The sequence below is a fragment of the Rousettus aegyptiacus genome, unplaced genomic scaffold, assembly GCF_014176215.1.
Source record: "Rousettus aegyptiacus isolate mRouAeg1 unplaced genomic scaffold, mRouAeg1.p scaffold_m13_p_7, whole genome shotgun sequence".
NCBI lineage: Eukaryota > Metazoa > Chordata > Mammalia > Chiroptera > Pteropodidae > Rousettus > Rousettus aegyptiacus.
The window spans coordinates 68232717-68253300 of record NW_023416310.1 but is presented as its reverse complement, the minus strand read 5'-3'; the positions used below and the strand labels follow the sequence as shown (position 1 = coordinate 68253300).

The window sequence follows — 20584 nt, the reverse complement described above, 5'->3', positions numbered from 1 at the left end:
TGACTTCCACTCCCAGTTGTCTGCTCTGTTGCTGGCATTTCAGCTTTCACTTCACAGTGTGTACCTGGGCCTTTACTATCTTCTAAAAGAGCTTTCTCTCAGTTTTACACATTTAGAATATTTCTCATCCCAATTTTTTGTTTCATATTGTGACACATTTCAGTCTTTCCGGAATTCTAAAGTATTCTTTCTATAATTCTAAACTCTGAAAGTCTTCCAGGTCCTGTACTACACATTGGTGTTTCTTGAAGTGTGGCCCCTGGACCAGTAGCTTCGCTTCATCTAGGCATCATTATCAATACAGATTCTTGGCACTCCCCTCAGATCCACTGGCTCATGCACTAAAGTTTAGGAGCCAGTTGAGAAGCTGTATTCCTTTAGTACCCACTGGCACCATGAAACTACAGCTTTCAAAAGTTTTCTATACACACACTTTCAGGGCTGTAACCCCTTAGAGAATTTGGTTTTATATTTACTATGAATTCACTAAATACTGGCTGGCAGTTACTAGACTAATGTATCTTTAAGACAGTGACAATATAAGAGGACCCTAGAAATGTCTGCTTTGGGCATATTCACCAGAAGTTTCTCTCTTCCACTCAACATCGGGGCTCAAAGGGCTTCTCTTTTGACACACTGTTGAATAATTCTAAGAAGCATAATGCCTGAATTTCTACAAGCCTGGCTTCTAGCTTATGGATAATTATTGTATGATTCACTTATCTCTAGAAACCATTCTCAGACTAGATCCCCACTCCCACAAGCACAACTCAGAACTGTGGATGGTGGGAAGTAGAGGGGTACCCTTCTATGTGAAAACCCCATTCAGTTTCCTCCACACTGCCTTCAACCTTGGTCCTGCCCTGGGCTCTGGTCTCAGGAAGGCCTCACCCACCCGGGCACTGAGGGAAGGCCACAGCCCTGCATGATGCTCGTCACTTACCGCACTGGTCTGCATGGACTCATTCTCAGGTTTCGTTTTTATATCAACAACTCCATCAGCGTGGCGGAAGGAGCACTCAGCAAGGACATCATAAAATGACAATTTCTGGGCTTTTAAGCCATATTTCTGCAGCCACTTCTTAGAGTCCCAGGTGTCTTCTAGATTTGATTCATTCTGAATAGAGGTGGCTCCTGATTCTGTTTTTGGAATTACAGCTCATCAGCCATCCATATCACACAGACCATTTGTATTTCACCCCACCTCAGTATTTACTAAGCAAAAACTGTTCTCTCTTAAACTACATTCATTTTGGGAAGTATGCATTCCAAAGCAAGACTGGTAGAGAGCTGGGTCACAAGACTAGAAGGCAGGAATCTGATGCTTTTCACCCCACAGTTCCCTCTACCTAAGTTGACTGGCACCATGCGCAGGTGGAAATGCCCAACAGACCAAGGCGGTGTGTCATGAAAGACTGAAACTTGGGGTCAGAAGCTCTGAGTTCAAGTTCTGCCTCCATCACTTACTAGCTTGGGTTAGTCACTCCATTTAACCTCCCCAAGCATCAGCAGAATTCTTTGCCTGCAGATGGCATCTGCTGGCCCTTCCTAGATGTGTTGAAGTGATTCAAGGGGAAAAGTCATGTGGAAGTGCTTTGTACCAAGTTGTGGCATGTAACCTGCACTGAGGTGGGAATGAGTCAACCCCAGAAGGCTGGCAGGCTGCCCCCGAGAGCTTCCCTGTTAACTTGATGGATTTATCCTGACTCAGAGCCTGGCCCTCAACTCTGCAGGTTCAGAATCTTCACATGTCAGTTCTGGCCCCAGGAGCTGAGCTATGACAATTCACCTTAGTCAGATTCACAGGATAAAGATAACCCAGAAGGCCAACTACCCAAATATCCCCAGCCTTAGGAACAGTCCCTTGGTGTTTTCCAAAGCTTTCCTGTACTCTCTAAGTGGTAGGGGGTATTATGCTGTATGAGCAGGAAAAAAAAACACAAAAACCAGCTATCATACAAGCAGAAAAGTTTTTATCTTGGTGGCTCAAAACTCTTGCTGCCATCTGAGAGAGACCAAGGTATCTGGGGGAAGGAGGTGGGCACCAAAAAGGCAAGCAGATCTGAAACTGAGGAGGAGACATGGGTGTCTGGAACTGACTTGTACTGGCCCATGAGAGCTGACTGCACCTCTCCTCCCAGCCCCATGCTCAGTGGTAGCATATCACTGGGTGGGGGTTGGGGGGGGTGGAATTGACCATGCTGGGAGTATTCACAGAATTTAGAAATGAGCAAATATTACAAATCAGGGCTTTTTTATTCCAGAGAGTGGATCAGTAAACATTTATCTACGTGCCTGCTGGAAGGAAGGCAGAAGGGACCCTGAGCTTTCAGCATCACAGAAGGGATAGCGCAGCACTAGAAGGACCAGAAGGGGTGCTGGGCAGAGGTGGGTTTTTATTGAGCATACTACCGAGTATTAGTTCCACCAGCTCTACAGAGTTTATTTCCACTTAGATCAGTGGTCCTAACTCTGCACACTAGAATCCTCTGAGGAGTTATAAAAATACTGATGCCTGGCTCCCACTCATTAGATTCTGTTTTAATTGGTCTGGGATTTTTCAAAGCTTCCCAGATGATTATACCATGCATGCAAACTTTGCACTTGAGGTAAGATGAAAAGAGATTTCTAAATTATGAGTTGGTGATCCCATCAGTTATGCTGCCACCCGACACAGAGTCAAGTCAAATTATACTTTTAATTAAAAAGTGCTGCTCACTATTAGGGAACAAAAATATGAGCCATACTTACCCATTACTATATTTAAGGGAATATATAATTAGAATAAGATTTGGAGACATAAAACACTTTAGAGCCAACTGCTCTCAATAATAGGTAAAGAATCTGTCCATTAATTCCATATGTGAGCCATGTCCTCAAATTTAAAAAAAAAAAACACTTTTTAAATAATACAGCCTGAAATCTATTGGAGCTAGAATGCCTTAAGAATACCTTGTTTTTGGCTTTTGAACTTTAAACCAACCTGGCATTGCAAGCCTCTTTAGGTGCCATCCACAGTACCAGCAGCTGGTTTCTATGTGACTTGCAAAGTGTCCTCTCACCCTATGCAGGGAGCTCTCATCAGAGTCTTCCCAGAGCTTCTGATGCTCAAGGTTCCCCTTCATGTTCACCTGCATCACAGGGAAGCAGGACAAAGAGGATGGAGCCATTTCGTCTGTGGAATCAGAAATTCTTTGGGTGGCCACTTTACCTGATTATTGTTAATTACATTCTGAGTCTCTGTCACCTCTTCGTTCCTATTTTATTATTGCCTCCCTTTTTACTGATCAGTAAGTGTAGAAGAAAGTAAATTTTTCATTCAATGATTTCCACAGCAACATACATACTGTCACATCCTGCTCTGTTTTCAGTTGCCGTTTTTTAAAAACAATAAAAGCCCTTTATCAATGATAAATTCTGGCTTACCATAAAATAACTTCCCGAAAAAAAAAATCAAACCAATTTTAAAAGATTGTTTAAAAAAATCTAACTTCTGACTCCTTCTAACTTCATCCAGGACCAGGCAGGGCAGTTTAGGGCACAACTCAGACTCCAGTCACCTTCCAAAAAGGGGGCTGGTAGCAACCTGAACTTCATGCAAAAACAGCGAGGTGCTCCAAAGCTGAGGACAGTAAAAAGAGAAATCTTTTCACTTTCAGTATGAATTGTACCAATTAGTAGCTGAGCTAAATTTTGCCCAGTGGGTCAGTGAGAAGGGCCTTGTCAGGTCATCTGAGTCACTTGCTGAGGGGCCCTTTCCATTTCCCTGCAGTTGTCTTAACAAGAGCGTTACACAAATACCTCCAGAGCCCAGCATAATAAATACCTTCATTTACTAGAGCTTTGAGCCCACATCTCATCCTGGTTACATTGATTCCTTTTCCATGTATCACATTGCTAAGGAGTTTCTATCAGTTACAACAGGAGGAACACATGGCAGACCACACCTAAGCCACAGAATTACCTGGTATTGTCTTCTCTATCCTAGTTACCAATCTCAGAACATGTTTTAATGAGTAAGACCTACTGGCCAATGCTTTTGAAACATCACTGCTGCAGCCAAGGCCAAATGACAACTCGAACACAGTGTATCAGTGGCCACTCCTCCCCTCAGGGTGCAGTTCCTGAGTGTCTCATAGCCACCAAGGGTTCACTACCACCACAACTGCCTTCCACACAGTGATGATTGGTCTTACGTGTCAACTTGGCTGGGACACACAACACAGATACTTGGTCAAACATTATACTAAATATTTTTGTGAAGGTGTTTTTTAGGTGAGATTAATATTCAGGTCCATAGATTTTGAGTAAAGTAGATTGTCCGCCTTACCACGAGTGGGCCTCCACGCTCAGTTGAAGGACTACAGAGAAAAAAGACTGACCTTCTCTGAGGAAGAGGGGATTCTGTCAGCAGTCAGCCCCTGGACCTAGACAACAATGCCAGCTCTTCCCTGGGTCTGCAGCCTGCAGCCTGCTCTGCAGATTGTGGACCTACCAACCCACACATTCATGTGAGCCATTTCTCTCTCTGCCTCTGTCTCTACACACACATACACACACCCATCCTATTGGTTCTGTTTCTCTGAAGAACCCTGACTAACATAGCCATCTTCCTCCATGGAAAGTTACTTGTCTGGTCCCTCATTCCTGCCATGCCAGGCCCATGTGATTTTCAAGGGAAGCACCACCAGCTAATGAACAGACTAGAGCCCTATATGGAGCCAACCTCAGAGAACATGAGGGTCAATGTTTCCCATGCTGTGTTCCACAAACATATGTCCAATGCACGGGAATTGACATAACTCAGAAAGAGGGTTCCTTCACAAAAAGTTTGGGGAGGTTGAAGCTAAACAGTTTCAACAGGTTCTTTATCATAAGACTTGCCCAAGCCTTTGACAGAGGACACAGCAGTGGGGCCACCATGAGAAGAGGCATAAATGTCATTTCCTAAAGTTAGTTCGTCCCAGACCCTCTCCACACAGAACATTTTGGAGGGCTTACATTTGACAGATGACAGTTTGGTACACACTGCTCAACATCTCTGTTATCACAGGTACCATGAGATACTAAAACAGCCCTTGGCTGCCACAAGGGAACTGGCATGGGAAATGGATGCTGTGAAATTAGTTGAAAAGGACAAGGTTCAGCAGATGTCTGACAGAAAGAAAGAAAAAAATATTATTCTATAAGTTGGAAGAATGTTTAAACTACATCGCATGCAACTGGCCACTGAGAAATAAGGAACAATAGGTTAGTGACAAACCTGCACAAAGGCTGAGAGGAAACCGCTAGTGGAGCACAGACTACAAGAGAAGAATTTTGAAAGCCACATTTTCATTTATCTATATCTAAAATGACATTTAAAATAAACCAAAAATAATTCAGGATCAGTGACATACATAGAATATTATACCCCAGGCAACTATTTCTTTAAAAATAGTGTGACCTGGCTAATAAGCAGATCAATTCAAGATGTTTGGTATACAGTGAAAAAATCAAGATTAAGAATGGAGAAAAGACTGAATGGACTTTGAGAACTTTAAATTAAGAACCTGAAATTCATGTTGCAGTGAGAATGGGAACTCTGCGACAGAGTGGGAATACTGGAATTAAACCAAGACAGAAATCTGAAACTGTTCCTTTCAGAAATTAAAATATTTGCCACTTTTTTGATCTTGCATCACCATCACCAAGGTATTTTTTTCACTTTTAGTCAGCATATTTATTTCACGTTTTCTTTAAAAAATTGTTGAGATATAATTCACATACTCTAAAATTTACCCTTTGAAAGTATACTATTCAGTGGTTTTTGGTATATTTACATGCAACCACCATCACTATTTAATGCCAGCACATCTTCATCTTTTGAAAGAACTAACTTTTGGTTTCTTTCATTTTTGCTATTATTTTTCTATTCTCTATTTCATTTATTATTCTCTAATTTTTATTATTTCCTCTCTTCCACATGTTTTCAGTTTAGTGTGTCTTCTTATCCTAATTTCTCAAGGTAGAAGGTTAGTTCTTTTTTTTTTTTTTAATATAGGTGTTTACAGCTATAAATTACCTTGTAAGAACTGCTTTAGCTGTATTGCCTAAATTTTGACAAATTAAGTTTTTGGTTTTCATTTACCTCCAAGTATTTTCTAGTTTCCTTTTTGATTTCTTTTGCCTATTTTTATTTAGGAGTATGTTGTTAATATACATATATTTGTCAGTTTCCAAAAAAAAATCCTTGTTATTGATTTTCAATTTCATCCATTGAGGTTAGAGAACATATTTTGTATTATTTCAATCGTTTTAAATTTATTGTTATGGCCTAACATATGATCTCTTCCGGAGAATAATCAGTGTGCACTTGAGAAGAATACATATTCTACTGCCGTTGCATGGAGTATTCCATAGATATCAATTAGGTGTAGTTCATTTGTTGTGTTGTGAAAGTTTTCCATTTCATTATTGATCTTCTCCCTACTTATTCCATTCATTATTGAAAGTGAGATACTGAAGTCTTCGACAATTATTATTGAACTATTCTCCTTTCAATCAGACAGTTTTTGCACAATATCTTTTGAGGATCTATTGTTAGGTGCATATACGTTTATGATTGTTATAACTTCTTGGTAAACTGACACTTTTATTATCATCAAATGTCCCTCTTTGTAAAAAATTTTCTTAGCCTATTTTGTTTAAAATTAGTATAGCCACTCCAGCTCTTCAATTGTTTCTATCTGTATGATATTTCCATCCTTTACTTTAATTCTATTTCATCTTTCAGTCTAAAATGTGTCTTTAATAGAGAGCATACTGCTGGATCATGTTTTTTTAAAGTACATCCTGCCTATTTCTGCTGTTTTATTGAAGTATTTGATCCATTTTTATGTAAAATAATAAATAATATGGTAGGATTTACAGATGTCATTTTTCTATATGTCTTAAGTCTTTTTTGTTCCTCTATTAGTGCCTGCTTTTGTGTAAAAAAGATGTTTCCTAGGATACTGCTTTAATTCTCTTGGCGCATATATATATATAATATTTAGTTACATATATTTAGTTATATACATAAATATATATATTTAGTTATTTTCTTAGTGGCTTCCCTCACAATTACAATTAACATCTTATCACAATCCAGCTGGGATTAATACCAAATTAATTTTAATAGTACACAAAAACTTTACAACTTCACATGCTACCACCCTAGTCCCAGAAGCCATCATCTCTCATCTATTCCAACATCATAACTCTCTTCCCTCATCTTTGCTTGGTCCTTCCTTTCCAATCTGCTTCCCACTCGGTAGCCAAAACAATTTTCTAAATGAAAATCTGACTTTTTCTAAATGCAAATCTGACTTTATCATTCCCATGCTTAAAATCTTTCAACAGCTTCCTGCTGATCTGAAATAAGCTGGTCCTTTACAGATTTATCACAGGCCAACTGCTAACTTAAACTCTGAGCTCCACACTCATTTTTAAAACTCTTCTAAAGTGCCATGCTCCTTCTTGCTTCAGGACCTCTGCATGTGATATTCTTCTGCCTGGTATATACTTTCCTCTTACCTTTATTCCTTCACCTCATTAACTTACTTCCTCAACTCTTACATATCAGCTCCAATATCATTTCCTCAGCGAAGCTTTCCTTGACCCCAGAGAATAACTCAGAAGCTCACACTTTTACTTAGTTATTCTACCCCAGTTGGTAATCATACTTCTCTGTAAATCTAGTTTTCCACCCTTCCTGAGCAAGAAATGGTACAAGGTCCTGCTTTATGAGGGCCCACTCTGTGTCTATTTTATTCATTATTACTCATTATCTAGCACAAAGCTACATATAGTAATCGCTCGATAAATGAAAGAATAAATATATTAACATTTTCTTAAGCGATCATTATATTCTAACAATAGGCCTGCACAGTTTTAAATATTTTACATGTACTTTCTCATTTAATTCTCTGCCCAGTAGGGTAGGTATTATCATTATCATCCCAATTTTACAAATAAGGAAACTGAGGCACAGATTATAAATGTCTTGCCTAGGGTCACATAAGAGCAGGCAGAACCAGGATTAATATCTTTCTAACTCCAAACTTGTCTACTTCACCATCACTCAGGACTACAGAGAAATCTGGCTGGTTATTGTAATACAATGACAATAAAAAAAATCAGGATTGTCCCTCTCTCCATTTGTTTCAAAATAAGTGCTCAAAACTCCTTTGGAGATCCTTGTTGGAACTCCCTGCAGAGCCTGAGTGAGGCTCTAGCCCCACTTCCTTGTCTTTTGTCACTGAAGTCTGATATTTTGAAGTAACCAAGTATTCAGAGTCCAATCTTGGCACAGCTACACAACACGATTAGACTGATTATCTCCAGTGGGTCATAAAATGGCTATGAAGGTTATTCCAAATAAAGAATTCCTGAAACGTTTTGAGCTGAATATCATCCAAATAAATAAATAAAGTTTCCCTAACTTTGGATGAATTCTTGGATGTTTTGTGAGAAAAACCATCTTCTCAGTTGAGAGTCACACCTGGCACACAAACACAGACACATATACAAAGAAGGCTCAAACACACCAACTCTGAACAGTTCAGCCCCTCAGGAGTGACCTACATCCTCCTTATTTATTAACAGCTGTGTTAACATATAATCAATGTATGATTAACAATACACATTATCAGTAAAATCTGATAAGTTTTGGTATATCTATGATTAGATTTATGTCTATCATCTTGCTATTCATTTCCTTTTATCTTTTTTTCTGACAGCTTCTTAATTATTTTTAATTTTTTATAATCCTTTTTATGCTTATTTTGTCATTGAAAGGTTATTTTAGGTTTATAGTATACATCTTCAATGTATCATGGTCTCACTTCAACTGATATTACACCACTTTACACATAGTATAAGAAACACACAACAGCATAGTTTCTTTTCTCCTCTCTTGGATTTTTTTTTTTTTTGCAGTTTAGTGGTTTATTGTTGTTTTAATTGTGATAAAATGTACATAACACAAAATTTACCATCTTAATCATTTTTAGGTGTGAAATTCCATGGCATTAAGTACATTCACATTGTTGTGCAACTATCACCACCTTCCATCTTCAGAACATTTTCAGTATCCCAAACGGAAACTCTGTACACATTAAATAATAATTACCTACTGCCCCAGGCCCTGGTAACCACTAATCTACTTTCTGTCTCTACAAATTTGAGTGTTCTAGGTACCCCCTATAGGTAGAAACACACAATATTTGTCATTTTGTGTCTGGCTTATTTCACTTATCGTAATGTCTTCAAGCTTTATCCAAGTTGCAGCATATGTCAGAATTTCCTTTCTTTTTAAGGCTGAATACTATTTCACTGTATGTATATACCACATTTTGTTTATCCAGTGGCCATGTGGGTTGTTCATCTTTGGAACTTATGAATAATGCTGCTATTCCCCTGGTAGTTTTTATACTATTATTGTCATATGCTTTACTTATACATATGTTATAGACTCCCACAGCACAGTGTTATTAATTTTGTTTAAACAATCTTTTAAATATGTCTAAATAGAAAAATATCATATATTCACCCATGTAGTTGTTTCTGGTGTTCTTTATTTCTTTGTGTTGATCCATATTTCCCTTCATTTTTCCATAAAAAAGTATCATTCTCCTCTTGCCTAAGTGATTTCCTCTAATATTTTCGGCAGTGCAGATGTGGTGATAATAAATTCTTCTAGCTTTTATATGTGTGAAAACATCTTCATTTTTGCCTTTGTTCTTGAAATAGATTTTCATGGAATATAGAATTCTACATTGAAAATTTAAGGTACTGAATGGAAAAAAAAAAGAGAGAGATGTTGCTCCACTATCTCTTCACTTACAACAAGAAATCTGCTGTCATGTTCACCTTCATTCCTTAGTACATAACATTCCTTGTTTTCCTCTGGTTGCTTTTAGGATTTCCTATGTATTAGTTACCGGTTTTGAGCAAATTGGTTGTGATGTCCCTTGGTACAGTCTCCTTCATTTTCCTGTCCTTGCCATTTATTGAACTCCTTGTATCTCTATTATAGTTTTCATCAAATTTGGAAATTTTTCAATCTTTATTTCTCTGAATATTTTTCTCTCTTCTCTCCTTGGGAATTCCACTTACATGTATATTTGGCCACTTGAAGTTGTCTCACAACTCACCGATGCTCTGTTTGTTAGTTATTTTTTGTTCATTTTCTTTTCTTTTTATTATTTTTTTGTCTCATTTTGGATAGTTTCTATCGCTATATCTTCAAGTTCGCTAATCTTTTTATCTAGCCATGTCAAACTGCCATTAATCCCATTTAGCATGTTCTCATCTAAGATATTTTCTTTCCTAAAAGTTTCCATCTCTAAAAGTTCAACATGTACCTTTTTAAATATCCCCTCTATCCTTACTTAACTTTTTGAACATATGAAATCATTATAACAACTCTTTGAATGTCTTTTCCTGCCTATCCTAATGTCTGTGTTAGTTCCCAGTCAGCTTGATCGATTGATTCTAAAGGGGAACACTTCCTGCTTCCTTTTCTTTTCACATCTAGTAACTCTGATTGGACACCAATCATTGTGAGTTTTACCTCACTGGGTATTGGAGGTTTCTGTATTATTATAAATCTTCATGAATTTTGTTCTATGATACAGTTGAGTTACCTATGAAGAGTTCCTTCCTTTCATGTCTTGCTTTGATGATTTCTTAGGAGAGCTCAGAGGTCAATTTAAGGCTAGTCAGTCCCCATTACCAAGGCAAGACCTTCCCAAGTAGCTGACTCAGTGTCCTGAAGTTATACAGTTTCCAGTAGGGCTGGTGAGAACAGGCCATGTGTGAGCACCGAGCCCTTTCTTTCTAATTTTCTCTCCAATGACTCTTTCTAAGCCTCGGATAATTTCCTCATGTAAATGAGCTGATCAGAACTGAGCCAAATTCTCAAGGGAGACTCTTTGCAGATTTCCAGAGTTCTCCCTCTGTGCGCCCCTCTCCTCTCTGGTACTTTGTTCTATGAAATCTAGATATCTTGGTCTCCCTGGATTCTTTACTCTGGCTCCCAAACTCAGAAATTTGCTGTGCTCCAGCTGAGGTCCTTGTCCCCATACCATGGATTGGAAACTCTAAGCATTAAGCTGGGACAATCATAGAGCTCACCATGAATTTTCCCTGTATTTCAGGATCCACTGGCTTTAATTGGTAGATGTTCAATGTCTTTAAAAACCATCGTTTCATATACTTTTGTTAGTTTTTCCCCTAGGAAATTCTTTTTTTTATTCCAGGTTTACTGAAATATGATAGACAATTAGTTGCTCATATTTACATTATACAATTCAATGAGATTTTTTCAGTTATAGTTGGCATACAATACCGGTTTCAGTTGTAAAGCATAGTGATCAGAGATCCACATAACTCACAAAGTGATCACCCCAACAAATCTAGTACCCCTCTTACATATTTATTACAGCATTATTAACCATCTTCCCCATGTTACACTCTGCATCTCCATGTCAATTTTGCAACTATCTATGTGTACCTCTTAAACCCCTTTGTCTTTTTTTGCGGTCCCCCCAACCCCCCTCTTATCTAATAGCCCTCAAAATATTCTCTGTGTCCATTAGTTTATTTCTGCTTTTGTAGTTGTTGTTTATTTTGTTCTTTAGATTCCACATGTTCATGAGATCATGCAATATTTGTCTTTCTCTATACAGTCCATTTCAGTCAGTGCAATATCCTCTAGGTCCATCAAGGCAATACCTTTTTCCATCCCCTTCCTTTTAGTCTGTATGCATCTTTTAATCTGAAGTGACTCTCTTTTAGGCAGTATATGTAGGGGTCTTGTTTTCTTATCCTTTTTGCCACTCTAGCTTTTGGTTGGAATACTTAATTCTTATCCATTTGAGGTACTTGTTGATAGGAATGTAGTTGTTGCCATTCTTTATTCCTGTTTTGGATACATGTTTTTTCTTCTTAAAGATGTCTCTCCAACATTTCCTGTACTACCGGCTTGGTGTTGATAAACTCCTTTAGCTTATTTTTGTCTGAGAAGCTCTTCATCTGTCCTTTGACTCTTGGTTGTAGATCCTGGTTTTCCACCATGCTGAATATTTTGTGCCAAGCCCTTCTGTCATGCATGGTTTCTTTTGAGAAATCAGCTGCCAGTCTTATGCGTGCTCCCTCGTAGGTAACCAATTGCTTTTCTCTTGCTACTTTTAAGATTCTCTCCTTGTATTTAACCTTTGGCATTTTAATTATGATGTGTCTTGGCGTGGGCCTCTTTGGGTTCCTCCTTCTTGTAACTCTCTGAGCTTCCTAAGGTTGTATGTCTAATTCCTTCACCAGGTGAGGGAAGTTTTCCATCATTATTTCTTCAAATAGCTCTTCAACTTCTTGTTTTCTTTCGGGTACCTCTATGACACAGATATTTTTACATTTACTTGTGCCCTATAGGCTCCTTAAATTATTATTACAGTCTTGGCTTCTTTTCATTGCTGTTCTGATTGAGTGTCCTTGGCTTCCCCATCCTCTATATCAGTGGTTCAATTCTCTTCTTTATCAACTGTTTATTCCATTTAATATACTCTTTATCTCAAAAAATGTGTTCTTCCTTTTATAATTTCATTTTTATGTTTTTATCCCTTTGTTAAAGTTCTCACTGAATTCATCTACACTTCCCCTAAATTCATCAAGCATCTTTATAACCAGTGTTTTGAACCCCATATTTGTTAGATTGCTTGACTCCATTATTCCTGGCTCTGTTTTGTTTCTCTCTTATGGTTTCTGCTTCTTTGTCTCCTTATTTTGGTTGCCTTTCTGTGTCTGCCACTATGTACTGAGCAAAGTTCCTAAGTCTCCCAGTCTTATTAGTAAGGCTTTGTATAGTAGGTGTCCAGTAACACAGTCCTGAGAGGGGTTCAGCTGCAGGCCAGGTTTAGCCCCAGCCTGTGCCCTTTGACACCTGTTAAGATTCAGCTAGCAATCCACAGATGCTGTACTTATAGTTGCTTCAAGAAACTACACCGGAAACCAAGGCCAGCTGCCACCAGTGTGAGCCTTGGTGCTGCTCAGCAAGGAGCACGTGACTCGCTGAGGATACACCTGGATATGACTTGGGTGGGGCCGTGAGTTGGGGGAGGCGGAGTTTCAGGGAATCCTCTGGGCAGAGTGACCTCTGTTATCTAGTGTGATGACATCTCAGCTGAGGAAGCACTGTGTCCAACACTGGAAGAGGTGAGGGCTCAACAGAGGAACAATGGATAGCGCTGGCACTTCTGTCTAGGAGAAAGCCTCACCTCCAGCCCTTACTCCAACAACACTGTAAGTCTCTGATGCCGCCCACGTGGAACCCCCAGCACTGGTGCTCAGAGCAAGTCCGTCACCTCAAAAGTCTGCTGGCAGACATGGTCCCTTTAAGAGATGTCTGCAGCTGCCAGCTGCCACTGCCATAGCATTTGTCCCACTCAGCCACTTGGGACCAGGCGGCCTCGCGTCCTTGTCCCATCCTACCTCCTCCTGTTCCAGGGTGACTTCTTATTTCTCTCTATAGTTGCAAGACTTGTTCATCTAGATCTCAGGCAACTTTCCTTGCTGTTTGTTCTGTGATTCTGTCATAACTTTGATTTGGCCACAAGAGGGATAAACAAAGTCTCTAGCATCTACATCATTTTTTACCTCTCCCCCCAAGGGAAGTCTTCTGCCCTGCTCTTAATAATTAAAAGAGGTCAAAATTACCAGTGGCCAGAGTGTCTGGCCTCATTGTTTTCTTATCCCAGCCATTAGGCTGATGAGTCATACCTGCCAGAAACTGGCTCTATGGTTGCAGGTGCCAGTTGATCCCAGAACCAGTGTGCCCAGCCCAAGGGGCACATGAGAGCTGTTATGCCCAGGAGGCAAGTCTTTGTCTAATTCGCATGAAGGCTCCATATGAAATGACAGCCCACATGATCTCTCCCCTGACCCTTCCTCTTTTAAGATGACTACCCCATGTCCTCTGGCCTGCAGGCCCTGGGCAGCCAAACATGGGGGATAGCCACTGCCTTCACGTGACACAGACACAGGGTCTTGGGCTGACACAGCATTTTCCTCAATAACACTGAGTTATGGGTGGCAACCGGAGCAGGTCAGACATTCCATATGTGGCCTCTGGGGCCAAACAAAGCAAGGTTACAAAATTTCGATTGGTATCCAACACTGGAAAGGACCTGACCAAAAATTTTCCTTTTTAAATAAAAGTGGTACATTTGAAGAATCTTTTGAAAAATTATGCTTAGAGTTATTTCAGATTTCAGTTTTTTGGGTTTTTTTGGGGGGGTGGTTAGAAGGAATCTGATCTATCCTTCTGTCAATTACAGAGGCTAATAGCTCTTCTGTTTCCTTTAGGTACAACATTTAAAAGCCTTCCGTTGACCCTTAAGACTAACTGCCCCAACCTTAATACTGCCTGTGTCAGTCTACTCAGCTGCTATAACTAAACACTATAGATGGGGGACTGAAACAACAGAAACTGATTTTCCCACAGTTCTGGCAGCTGGCAGCTGCAGATGTCTCTTAAAGGTACCATGTCTGCCAGAGGACTTCTGAGGTGACGGACCTGCTCTGAGCACCAGTACTATGCACTCTTGAAGAGAGTTCTCTTTCTCTTCTTATCAGGACACCTGTCATATTGGATTAAGGCCTCACCCTTATGACCTCATTTAACCTTAATCACCTCCTTAACGGCCCAGTCTCCAGGGAGTTAGGGCCTCAACACAGGAATTTGCAGGGAATACAGTTCTGTCCATAGCACTCCCCCAGCCAAATACCTTAGCAGCAGGGTCACCATTCTCTCTGCCCGGCATGGATATTTACTTCAGCCTATGTCCCTCTGCTTCACTTTCATTCTCTCAGGATGAAAGAGGACTGTCTGGGTTCTAGACTCTAAGCTTTTGCTGAGTGGGGTGTCACTATAAGAGGACCCTCCAGACAAGGCTAATTAGGCCCCTCCTTGCGGACTCCAGAGAGCTGGTTCTGAAAAAGCAATAGCAGCTGCTGCTTCTCAGGCTCAAGTCAGATGCCCAGTCACAGGAAAAAGTCCCCGTCACCAGAAATTTATCAAGTTGCAAAGGGCAAGCTTGCCCAGGCCCTCAATCACTTCCCCCGCTACACATGTCCCCTTCATCATTTCTCCTCTTCAACTGCATCCCTGTTCCCAGCCAGCCTGGCCTCCTTGCTCTCCTTCCACATGACACTTATAGTGCAGGTAGGGTACCAGAAGGCAATACAACTAGGCAGAGGTTCTCAAACTTTGTTGCATCTTAGAGTGAGCTGGGGTGTTTTAAAAACTCCCAGTGTGCAGACCACATCCCATACGGATTAATCAGAATGTCTGGGGTAGGTGCCAGATGTCGATACTTTTATTGATGGACTAGGTTTGAATCCCAGCTTTATCACTTCTAACTGTGTGGCCTTGTGTAACCTTGAGAGTTACTTATCCCTAAATGAAAATAATAGTAGCACCTATTTTATAATATTATGGGAAGGATTAAATGAGCTAATATTTGTGAAGAGCCCCAAAGGGTGCCTGACGTGTAAGGTACATGCTGTAAGAGTTAACTGCTATTATTACCAACGGTACCCTGAATGAAAAAGTGTCCTACAGAGGAAATCTTTCACTGACTCAAGTGCTCAGGTAGGAGAGTCAGTCTACTGACCATCCCCTACCCCAACTGTGAAAGGGAAATGAGAGAGTGAACATTGACCAAGTACCTGTTTGATGGAAAGCATACATTATTTTACTTAACCTTAACTATAGTCCCTTGAAACCAATATTATTATAATCATTTTACAGAATAATAAACTAAGGCTTAAAGAGATTAATTCAGTTTAATCTATGATGGAGATGGAATCTACAACCAGGTCTTTCTTATTCCAAAACTCAGGCTCCTCTGAACTGTCTTCTCAACTAGACCTTGATCTTTGGACTTCCCTATTATCTTCACATCTCCCAATTTTAGTAAAGGCAATTTAGCCATAATCTTCCGATTATCTGATCAAATGCTTCACCACCACCCCCAGGTGATATTCCACATCCATCTGATCACCTTGGCCTGCCTACAGCCAGAATCCTGTCAGGCCAGTTTAGCCAGAAATAACCCCTGACCCCTGATGTTCCCTCTCAGTGATTTTCCTCCTGCCAACCCCCCTGGCTCTGTGGCTATAAATCCCCAGTGTCCACCTTGTGTCCATAATAGCCCAGTTCATACCAACATCTCTTTTCCCTGTTGCAGTAGTTTCTAAATAGAAACTGTTTTATTGCTTTAACTGCTATTCAGCTCTGGTTTCACTTTAACAGTCTACACACACGCACATGCGAACATTCACACACGTGTACACCCCACAGCTCTGGACACTCTCCTCGCATTGGGCTAGGGAGTTCTCCTTGGCAGAGAACATGGACACAGGCCCCATGCCCAACCAGCAGCACTTTTGACTCTTTCACACAAGTGACCAACCGAGTGACCATAAGTAGCACCCACCGTGCTCTGTTGTGGTCATGCCGAATTTGGGAAGTGTGGCCAGCACCCTCTGGATCTGGGCCAGCGTCCTGCAGGCTTCCTCCATCTCCCTCCAAATGAGAAACACGTCCTCGCGGACCCCAGCACCTGGGAGAGAAACACAGCATGAGCAGGAGGCCAGCAGGCCCGAGAACTCTCCTGTAGGCCTAGCAGGCCTGGCACGCCCCGGCCAAATTTCCATAACATTTCTGAACGTCACATTCCACATTCCCCTCTAACCTCTGAGAAGCAGACTGAAATCCCTAAGAAAGTGCTATCATCTCAAGAAATCATAAATGCAGACTTTAGGATGCAGTAAAACCTTATAAAGTAAATATTTGTAGCAACCAGAATGTTTTAAGATGAATTATTGATAATATGCAAATAAAACAAAGAATAAAAATATTCAAAGGCACCTAATAAAAGCCAGGGTGACCGTGGTGAGGAAGGGAAACGCAATGTTTTATGCAAGAAACAGCCCTCCTCCTTTGTTGATTTAGTTGAGATTGCCTACTTCTTTCAAAGCACCCTCACAAACTCTTATTTCCCCTGATGTAATCACAAGTCTTTGGCCTTCTTTTCTGCACCTCTATTGTCTCAACTTAGGGCTAGATTGGGCTGTATCTCTCTTTTTTTTTTAATGATTTGGCTCAATTAATATAGACATTTATGCACTCTTGCAATCAATCGATCAATAAAAGTTCATCCCATAGAAGGAGGTTCATGTTCTGCCTTCACCCAGGTCCCGGCTCTAACAGATTAATAGTTTCAGGAGGTTAAGGAGGGTGTAACAGCTGGGAGGAAATGGGTATGACTATAAAGGTGCAACAGGAGGAATCTTGTGGTGGTATCTTGACAGTTTCAACATCAATATCCTGGTTGTGATACTGTCCTACAGTTTTGCAAGATGTTACTTTGGGGGAAACTGGGTAAAGGGCATGTGGGCGTCTCGGCATTATCTCTTACAACTGTATGTGAACATACAATTATCTCCACATCTCTCTGCTAGAACCTGCTATGCACACAAGGCCAGTGGTGACTCCAAGGGGCCACCATAAGTGGAAGATGCCACACATCCATTTTCAGTGGCATCTGTGGGCCGAGCCACCAGCCAAGTACTACTCAAGGCATCATGGAGACTACAGGGGAGTCCCTGCTATAGGGATGCTTCTAATGTAGTTGTACAGACCAGAATATAGCAGATGTATTCCCTAGTCTTAAAAACTCCATTCCAGCAAACAATTATTTAGAGAAAAACACAACAAATTTGTTTCACAGACTATACACAATCAGCTCAGAGAACACGGATGATGCTGTACTAAAGTGAGCTGAGTCCAAATTCTCTAATGATAAATACCTTCTGGGGTACCTGCCATGTGCCTGGCACTACACTTGGGCCTTTCTAAAAATTTTCTTCATTCTCTTCACCATAACTACTCTGCAGGTAAATTCTATTCTTGTCTCCATTTTACAGCTGCCTAAACTGAGGCAGAAAGAATTGTCCAAGGTCTCGCCATCAATGAGTGGCAGAGCAGAGAGTCAAACCCAGGTTGGTGTGACTTAACCAACTCAGCCTCCCTGACTAGTTGCCCTGAGAAAGAAGTGGATGGTTAGAGAGGGGCCCTGTTGCCCCTCCCTCAGCTGCTAATGAGAACCCCATTCGCCAAGCCTGTCTACACAACAGTCCACAGACACCTGAGTTCACACAGCCACAGAGAATGAAAGACCACCGTCAGGTCTATGGGTCACCCTAACAGATTCATCCACCAGGGCAAAGGGCCGACCCTAAACCACCAAGATAGAGTGGGGTGGACCACAGTTCTTGTTTCTAACTTTAAAATGGTAGTCACAGGGGCAGGGCGGCAGTAAAGGGACATCAGAGCCCTGATCCTCCAGAAGTTGGCCAGATCAAGTGAGGGGGTATTAATAGCTGTGTCTGGAAAAAAGCGAATGACAAGCCCTGAAAGAGATGGATGGCCACCACAGCTCTGCAGTCATCAACAGCCCAAGGGGTGTAACATGATGTGTACCCAGCCCTGAGCTGGAGCTCCAAAAATACCACAACCTCCTGCCAAATGCAAACCTTAAGCCTATGGGCCTTTCTGACCCCTGCAAAAGCAAGACCAGCTTCCAGTTTCTCATTTAGGCATGGAGGTCTTAAATAACTGGGATCCCACTTAAAAAGTTTCAAATGAGTCAAAGCTTTCCATTCCATGACCCAGGCTTGTCGATACTATCTTAAGGGTGGGTGACCACAGGTCAGCATCTGAGGGAAAATATCCAAGGAAATACAGCTGGGTCTTGATCCAGAGACACAAAAGTGTCTTTAGGGCAGCAATGACCTGAGACCTGATCTCCTATGTGAGTAGTAATTAGGGCCATCATTAATCATTGTGAGTAGGCAGCGACAGATTCCTACACTGCAGGTAAGGAAACAGAACAACTCAAAATTATTCACTTAACTAGGTTTGCTTTAAAAACAAAACCAGCTAGAGAACAGGAAAAACCACAGGGCAGTAAAAAGCATAGCTTAGAATGCAGAGGTTTTATTTCAAGTTACTCCACAAGCAGTATGGAAGGGTTGCCATTTTATCAGGGTTACTTCTAAGGGGCTTAGCTGGGATATTGGACAGCTGCAGCCCAGGGAGACAACCTCGCTGGAGAGAGAAGAGGAGGGAGGATGGGGTACAGAAATCCCAGTGTTTGGAGAGCTCTGTGAATTTGAAATTTTCTAGGCTCAATCAGAGAGGTGACAAAACAACAACAAAGCCTTATGGATCTCAACCATCAGGCTGTCAGTCAGCCCCGCCTGCTGTGTCTAGAAGAAGTGGTTCCTCACAGAGACATCCAAGTAACCTGAAAGATTTTCCAACCCAGTGGCCCCTCCTGCACCAACCCCCAAATGTCCCACATGCCAAGGTCACAGAAGGCTGACATCAGCTAGGAGACATGTCACATCAAGCTGCTAGTTTTCATTAGTGCCCAGTATTGATTCCTTAGACTACTAGTTTAACAAGTGACATGAGACCAGGTCAGATACATTTGATATGTCAGAGGAAAAGCCGCTAAGTACCTGCTACAACACACGCCCTCTCCCTGTCAAATCTTCTGTCTCCCCTGCAGGATCAAGTCCAGTTGTCAGAGTCCAGTTGTTAATCTATTCACTTAGCACACATTTGTTGAGCACCTACTATGTGGTGGGTGGGCACTACCACTTGAGACAAATGGTGACAGGGTCCTGAACTAGCACTCTAGTCCAAGGTTTAAGGTCCCATAACATTCCCTCTAATACTCGCCACTGTGAACCTGGTCAGAGCACTGTCCTCGCAGCCTCCTAGGATCTCCATCCTCCCAGTGTCCTCCCTACTAGGAGTCTCATAGCCCACAACAGCACTCACCTAGCCCCACCCTTCATTCAAGGTGCCATCCCGACTCCACTATCAAGCTTAGCCCAGCCACCCCTGGAAACAGTGATCTGTCACCTGCTCCTTCTCAATTCTCGTGGAATGCACCAGCCACAGCCACTGTTCTCAGTCCTTTGTTGCCAGGACACCCTCTTGGGCCATGCCAGTAGATGGGATGGTGGTATGTGCAATTCCTGGCTGTGTTGTCATACCAGCCTCCAGTTCCAAGGAGCACAAAGGCACATCAGCGAATGATAAGTTGGTATACATGTAACCTTGAGTCCAATGCTTCACAGAGGCAGTAGGCAGCAGCTTCCAGCACAGCTCCTCACCCAGCAGTGTGTCCATGGCCACCGTGCTGTTGAGACTACAGCCTACAGCTCTCCCCTGGAGTCAATGTATGGCCTTGAGCTGCTGTTGATGGTGGTACAGGCTGACTTTGCCACTGGACTGCAAACATCTTGAGTGCGGGGACAATGTCCTTTCTTTCTTTGAATCCCCAACAGTACTTAGCATAGAATACAGTGTTTCTGGTAAGAATTCCTACACCTTTTGTTTTTCTTTTTCCTAATTACAAAGAAACAGTTTTTGAGCATGAAACATTCCTTCCTACCTCATAACTGATGGCCTCAATATTGCAAGAAA

General features: G+C 41.4%; 1 protein-coding gene across 9 annotated transcripts in view; it reads right to left on the bottom strand.

Annotated features, from left to right (window-relative positions):
- The window catches only part of VWA3B (von Willebrand factor A domain containing 3B), a 135922-nt gene that overhangs the window by 69495 nt on the left and 45843 nt on the right, over positions 1 to 20584 (bottom strand). For all 9 annotated transcript variants that reach the window (XR_004951973.1, XM_036224444.1, XM_036224443.1 and 6 more), the window contains 2 exons: positions 16518 to 16643; positions 944 to 1140 (listed from right to left, as the gene is read on the bottom strand). Coding sequence is in view for 8 of the 9 variants with exons in the window: in XM_036224444.1 (XP_036080337.1) it covers positions 944 to 1140; positions 16518 to 16643 (323 nt within the window). In the remaining variant the exon portion in view is untranslated. The remainder of the gene's footprint in view (positions 1 to 943; positions 1141 to 16517; positions 16644 to 20584) is intronic.